This window comes from Habropoda laboriosa, unplaced genomic scaffold, assembly GCF_001263275.1.
Source record: "Habropoda laboriosa isolate 0110345459 unplaced genomic scaffold, ASM126327v1 scaffold134, whole genome shotgun sequence".
Classification (NCBI taxonomy): Eukaryota; Metazoa; Arthropoda; class Insecta; order Hymenoptera; family Apidae; genus Habropoda; species Habropoda laboriosa.
Window position 1 is genome coordinate 1477992 of NW_017100266.1, and position 6952 is coordinate 1484943.

General features: G+C 35.3%; 1 protein-coding gene across 1 annotated transcript; it reads left to right on the forward strand.

Moving 5' to 3' along the window:
* The first annotated feature begins 380 nt into the window (after window positions 1-380).
* LOC108573238 (xanthine dehydrogenase/oxidase-like) lies at window positions 381-6383 on the forward strand. Its single transcript, XM_017935626.1, has 24 exons — window positions 381-577; window positions 651-782; window positions 865-1021; window positions 1172-1388; window positions 1460-1680; window positions 1758-1860; window positions 1945-2072; window positions 2156-2278; window positions 2352-2519; window positions 2595-2876; window positions 2961-3065; window positions 3127-3340; window positions 3422-3605; window positions 3678-3974; window positions 4038-4120; window positions 4202-4395; window positions 4462-4620; window positions 4707-4835; window positions 4910-5040; window positions 5115-5367; window positions 5447-5543; window positions 5613-5723; window positions 5808-5866; window positions 6357-6383. The coding sequence occupies exons 1-24, from the start codon at window positions 381-383 to the stop codon at window positions 6366-6368; spliced, it is 3756 nt and encodes a 1251-aa protein (XP_017791115.1). The 3' UTR covers window positions 6369-6383.
* The last annotated feature ends 569 nt before the right edge of the window (window positions 6384-6952 follow it).

Here is a 6952-nt window from a genome sequence, read left to right on the forward strand (position 1 = left end):
GTTATGTAAGATTTCTAAATCGTCTTGATACTTATAGTGTAATTTTGTTATATTTTACATAAACTTGATCACACAATGCATTGTTAAATTACATTAAATAATCAAATCACTTCAATTGATCCATTAATAAAATAAATTGTTTTACTGTAGTACATAAAATGAGTTTTGTAATGATAGGGTGTTCAGGGTGAGTCTATCTTACAAAGTGAATGAAACTAAAAACTGAATGTACAAAATAAATTTCATCAGATTCTTCACTACAGTTACAGTATTAATACTGAATTAAATTATTTCTAAATTATTTAGGACAAATTTACACCGGTGTGTATTTTGGTTAAAATCACCAAAAAAAGAAGACAATAATGATAATAATTGTAACAATGAAATTATTTTCAGTGAAGGAAGACATTCCACCTAATACATCGCTGAATATTTTCATACGAGAGCATGCAAAACTTCGTGGAACCAAGGCAATGTGCCATGAAGGAGGCTGTGGTGCTTGCATTGTGTCAGTGAAGGTCAAGGGTGAGACAATGTCTGTCAATTCTTGTCTGGTACCAGTACTCATTTGTAATGAGTAAGTGTAAAATTAATTAGTTAACCTAGTAAATAAATATTAAGCTTCATAGTCCTCGTTTTTTCTATAATAGATGGGCCATCAAAACGATTGAAGGGATAGGTAACAAGAAGGAGGGCTATCATACTCTGCAGGCTGCATTGGCTGGAAAAAATGGCTCTCAGTGTGGCTATTGCTCACCTGGAATGGTGATGAACATGTACAGGTACAATATCTTTATTTACATTCCGCTATTAGTTAGAATGTCACGGATAAGTTCAATTGACAGGTCAATCACGTTTTTCCAGTCTGATGCAAGGCAAGCAGTTGACTATGAAGGAAATAGAGAACTCTTTTGGAAGCAACATATGTCGTTGTACGGGCTATAGACCCATTTTGGACGCGTTCAAAAGCTATGCCTCCGATGCTCCAAAGGAAATGGTTAAAGATATCCAAGATATCGAGGTGAATGCAGGATAAGATTAACATTAAGCAATGTTTGTAATTTGGAGTAGCTCTTGAAGTATAGTCTTTGAGTGCTACGTTTATCGGAAATCTATTATCTTTACAATATAATCTGTAATTTTGTACAATTTAATTTTTGTTATCATTTAGGAACTATTTAAAATACAAATCTGCCCAAAGAACGGTCTACCATGTGAAAATGGTCGTAATGGATGTCACACACTTTTGCAAACCACCAACAACAAAATTAACATGGAATTAGATGGTTCAGAGTTCCATAAGGTTCTATCAATCGAAGACTTATTTGCAGTATTTAAGAACAATCCAAACGCGAGTTATGTTTTACACGGTGGTAACACTGCACACGGTAGATATTTAGAATTATTACGCAACCTGATAAAGTAATTACATTTTTTTTATCACATAATTTTTGTACAGGTGTATATCGGTTGAAAACACCGGATATGATAATTGACATAAATGACATACCCGATTTACGTAGAATAAGCAAGGAAAAGGATACTTTAACCATTGGAAGCAATATTTCTCTTACCGTGGCTATGGAGACATTTCAGAAATACTCCCAGGAGCCAAACTTCGAATATTTGCAGCATTTCGTCAAACATATTGATCTGATTGCCAGTGTCCCTGTGAGAAATGTAAATAAATGTAATTTGGTAGATATAATGAAACGTATGAAAGGGATGTAAATTGTTAATGGAATTTTTAATTGCAGATGGGATCCTTAGGAGGAAATCTGATGATCAAGCATATGTATCCCGAGTTTCCGTCGGATCTGTTTCTGATACTTGAAACTGCAGGAGCAACATTACATATAGGTAAACAAAAATAATCTTTTTTAGATTTATTTATGTTCTTTGTTATTGTAAAGTTAAATAATTTCAAATCTTTTCCATAAACAGTCGAAGCTGATGGTAAAAAGACCAACATGACTTTATTAGAGTTCCTAGACTTCGATATGAAGCACAAAATTATATACAGTATAGTATTACCAGCTCTCAGTAAAGAGTACGAGTACAGATCTTACAAAGTAGGTCTTTTTTATGCTGATTATACAATAATAGGAATAATTGGAACCATATGTTTCATTTTAAAAAATTTACTAAACTATAGATAATGCCAAGAGCTCAAAATGCTCATGCCCACGTGAACGCTGGATTTTTATTCAAATTAGATGGGGCTGGAAAAGTCTTGGAAAGGCCTAACATCATAATTGGTGGAATAAATAAGGAATTCGTGAGTAAAATGACATTTGAGACATGGAAATTTGGAAGTTAAGTGAATGTTAGTGTTCAATTAAATTTTTCAGCGGCATGCATTAAACACAGAGGGCTTTCTGGTGGGTAAATCCATTTTCGATAGGAACGTAGTGAAGGAAGCTTTGCAGAAGTTGGACGCAGAACTTAATCCTGATCATGTGCTGCCTGATTACTCTCCAAAGTTCAGAAAGACGCTTGCACAGGGACTTTTCTTCAAGGTTTGTATCACTGGATGAAAAATTATGAAGATTCCAAGTGATAAGGCACTGTTGTAAAAAGAAAATTTTATTTAGTTCATCTTAAGTGTTAAACCAGAGATCATAGAGCCAAGAGCGCGCAGTGGTGGAAGCCTCTTGGAGCGTGAACTGTCTTCAGGCAAACAGGAGTTTAATACAGATAAAAACTTATGGCCTTTGAATCAGCCTCTGCCAAAATTGGAGGCCATATATCAAACTTCAGGCGAAGCACAGTACACAAATGATATTCCACCTATGGCAAATGAAGTTTTCTGCGCCTTCGTACTGACCACAGTGCCAAATGGGAAAGTGAAGAGCATAGATGCTAGTGAAGCATTGGTAAACATCCTAATCTGATCATTTTCAAACTATAATTACTATTTAAATTTACATCTTAATCTATACTTTCTTCTTTTTTTTTAGAAAATGAAAGGAGTGATAGCATTTTACTCTGCAAATGATATTCCTGGGAAAAATTTGTTTATACCAGCAGCTGCACAAGAAATGATGATGAATTTTGATGAAGTGGTAAGTTATCATACATGGTTTTTCAGGGTTTATGACTAACTTGTTGATCTTTTTTATTTAGTTATTCGCAGATCAGCATATTGAGTATGCTGGACAACCTGTTGGGGTAATCGTTGCGACAACTCAATTGCTTGCAATTAATGCTACGCAAAAAGTGATTGTTTCTTATGCCGATGCCGCTCCAGAGAAAGCCTTGTTGACGATCGAGGACGTGATCGCGAAAAATGACGAGTCCAGACTGCTTCAGTCAGGCAGTGTTGTCCCAGAAACGAAGGGTGTGCAAATATAAATTGAGCTTGCTATTTCCAAAGTTTGAAAATGTAAAAATTATTTTCGTAATTCGTTGTATTTTACAGGAAACAACGTGAAGCATGTAGTAAAAGGGGAATTTCGAAGTGGAGGTCAGTACCACTACACTATGGAGACTCACACCTGCGTTTGCGTGCCAATCGAAGATGGAATAGACGTTTATGCAGCAACCCAATGGGTAGACCTTACCCAAGTAGCTATAGCAGAGTGTCTTGGAGTAAAGAATAACAGGTAAAATTAATACAATACATGATGAATAAAAAATGAATAAAATATAATTATGTCTTTTATTATTAATTGCAGTATTAATATTCAAGTGAGAAGATTAGGTGGTGGATATGGGGCAAAGATATCTCGTGCCACGCATGTTGCTTGTGCATGTGCATTGGTATGCTACAAGTTAAATAGACCAGCTAGGTTCGTAATGTCGATAGAGAGTAACATGATGGCAATTGGTAAACGTTACGACACTAGACAGGAGTATGAGGTTGGTGTCGACGACAATGGCCTCATCCAGTATTTAGAATCGAAGCATTGGGGCAACAGTGGTTGCAATTTCAACGAGTTCCACGCTCCCTTAGTTGTAGAGCATATGAAAAGGTAGATATTCATTGTACGATAAATGATTACAGACAAATTAACATTGTTTATGGAAATTTATAGTTGTTATGAGTTCTCAACTTGGTCGAGTAAGGGCTTTGAGGTCAAGACTGACCTTCCTTCTAATACATACTGTCGAGCACCAGGTACATTAAATCTTATCATAACCTGGAAACAATAAAAACTTACGTTTTTTGTATTTAATTAATTTTCAACGTCGCTGATAGGCTCTACGGAAGCCATAGCTATGGTGGAGAACATAATGGAACATATAGCGAAGACCGTGGGAAGAGATCCATTAGAAGTTAGATATGCAAATATGAAAGAAGTGCACAAGGATGTATTGCAACCAATGATAGAGGAATTGTGCCAGAATGCGGATTATGAGATGAGAAAGAGAGCCGTGAATACGTTTAATAATGTAAGAACATTGTAAAATACAACATATTGGACTCGTTAATTGTACAAATCTGCGATGCCTTCGTAGGAGAACCGATGGAAAAAGAGGGGAATAGCTTTGGTACCACTAATGTATCCATTGGCCACCTGGGGCCAGTTTCACGCGCATGTAGCAGTATATGCTCGAGATGGGACAGTTTCTGTGACTCATGGTGGAATTGAGTGTGGTCAAGGCATTAATACCAAGGTAAAAGGAAGAACATTGATGAAGTATATGATAAAGAATAAGTTTTACTTTACTGCTAAATTATATTTTTTCTTTTTTTGCAATAGGTAGCTCAAGTGGCAGCACATACTTTGGGCATAGACTTGTCATTGATTACTGTAAAACCAACTAATAATTTAACAGCTCCAAACAACTCTGTCACTGGTGGCAGTATTGCCAGCGAAACGTGTGCATACGTAAGATTGGAACTCCATTGATTACTATATAAAAAATATAATATATTTCTAAATAAAAAATGTATTGATCATAGGCAACCATGATGGCTTGTAAAGAGCTCATGAAGAAGTTAGAACCTATCAAAGCGGAACTAAAAAATCCCACATGGAAAGATTTAGTTTTTACAGCACATTCGAAAGACGTCGATCTATGTTCGCGTTACATGTATATTTCTTTTTTAATAATCCAACAATTGTATCAATATTTACCTCCAAATATTTAATATATATATTTCATAGGTTTACTACGAAAGATGATATAAAATCTTACCCGATATATGGTGCTACTATAGCAGAGATTGAACTTGACGTCCTGACCGGACAACACATTGTGCGCAGAGTAGATATAGTCGAGGATGCCGGAAGGAGTATGAATCCGGAATTGGACTTAGGACAAGTGGAAGGTGCCTTTGTGATGGGCCTTGGATATTGGACGTCTGAAGATTTGATTTACGACTCAAAAACTGGCCAATTGACAAACACCAGAACTTGGGTTTGTTATTAGAATTTTGTTTACTTTATGTATGCACGTAAAATGCATTTATGTTATATTGGAAACAAATTTCTTGTAGAATTATAAGCCACCAGGTGCTAAGGATATTCCTGTCGATTTCCGGGTTTACTTTTGTCGAAATGGTTCGAATCCATTCAGTGTTCTTCGTTCGAAAGGTAAGATAGGCAAGATAATAATAATTTTTTATTGATATATGCAATGTTAATATTTATTGAATGTTACAGCTACTGGTGAACCACCATTGTGTATGGGCTACGTAATACTCATTGCAATTCGCAATGCGCTAAATTCAGCAAGGGAAGATGCTGGAGATAAGAATCCGTGGTTCAAATTGGGTAAGTATTAAAAATACTTTCAATTAAAAGTAAAAATTTCTTGTTTTTTTATATTATAACGAGTTGTTCGTATTTATTTTACAGATGGACCTGTTACTAATGAGAGGATCCTGTTAAATAGTTTAACCAACAAAGAACAAATGGTATTCTAAAATAACAATTTTTTGAATAAAACGCTTTTGTTATTGAATGTTTATTCCAAACTCAGAATTTTTCCATTTTTATCATTTTTCTTACAAATATAATAAATGGATTAATTTTTGCATGAATCTTGTTTTTTCAAAATTACATCCTTTAATATTTAGTCATTATTGAATCACACGTGACAAATTACACAATACGTGATCAACAGCATAGCATCATTGGAATATTCCGCACGAAAATTGACAAGAAATTACCCAAAACCCCGTTTTTCATTAATCAGTGACGTGCTGATTCCTTGAAAACCTTACAGGCCTAAGAAATTTAAAAAAAATTTTCTGAAAGAATTTAAAAATAATTTTGTATTAAAACTGAAATATAGAAATGACACACTTTTTTGGAAATTTTGGTAATAATTTTGTTTTAGAAGTAATTATACGTTGATTAAAAATTTGTAATTCATAAATCTCTGTTATACAACACTGCCATTAGGATGCGCAGTAGAGCAGTTTAAACTTGCTGAGCAGTGGCCTACGCTTCAGTTCACGCGCATCAGCCACCAAGTCCGCAAGATTCTCCTCACTTCGTGGCGTGATCCCTCGTTCCGAATTCCTAATCTCTCTGTACGCGCCACCAAGCATCGGTGACGTCGGAACACCGACCCCGTGCACGCGGTCCTCTTTGTGTTTGGCAACAGGACGTCGGGTCCTTTGCCACTGGTTTCGATGTCGCCACCGAGCCTATCTCCCAATAACAGATTCTAAGGTTCCGCTCATTGGCGATACAACGTTCTTTTACAAGGGGCCCATGCCGCTAAATGCGTCGTCTTTGACACGTGTGTGTTCTAATAAGATAACTGACGCTACACGTGCACATAAACTTGATATGTAATTTTTGCCTACGATAAATATTTACACAATATACATATGTATAAAAAATACACTATATATGTATATAAGTATACATACGTACATATATTAACCATATATTTATTGTATTAATTATGACAACTAGCGAGATGATACAAATTGTAAAAACAGTAGAAACAGAAATTTTTTGCAATATGCACATCTAACAAACAATATTAA

What these genes read in the sequence shown, in the direction of transcription:
- LOC108573238 (XM_017935626.1), top strand. Translation starts at nt 381, where the DNA reads ATGAAATTATTTTCAGTGAAGGAAGACATTCCACCTAATACATCGCTG. An exon ending in TGATGAATTTTGATGAAGTG is followed by an intron (nt 3,066 to 3,126) that starts GTAAGTTATCAT and finishes TTTTTTATTTAG; the next exon opens with TTATTCGCAGATCAGCATAT. An exon ending in GAATCCGTGGTTCAAATTGG is followed by an intron (nt 5,724 to 5,807) that starts GTAAGTATTAAA and finishes TTTATTTTACAG; the next exon opens with ATGGACCTGTTACTAATGAG.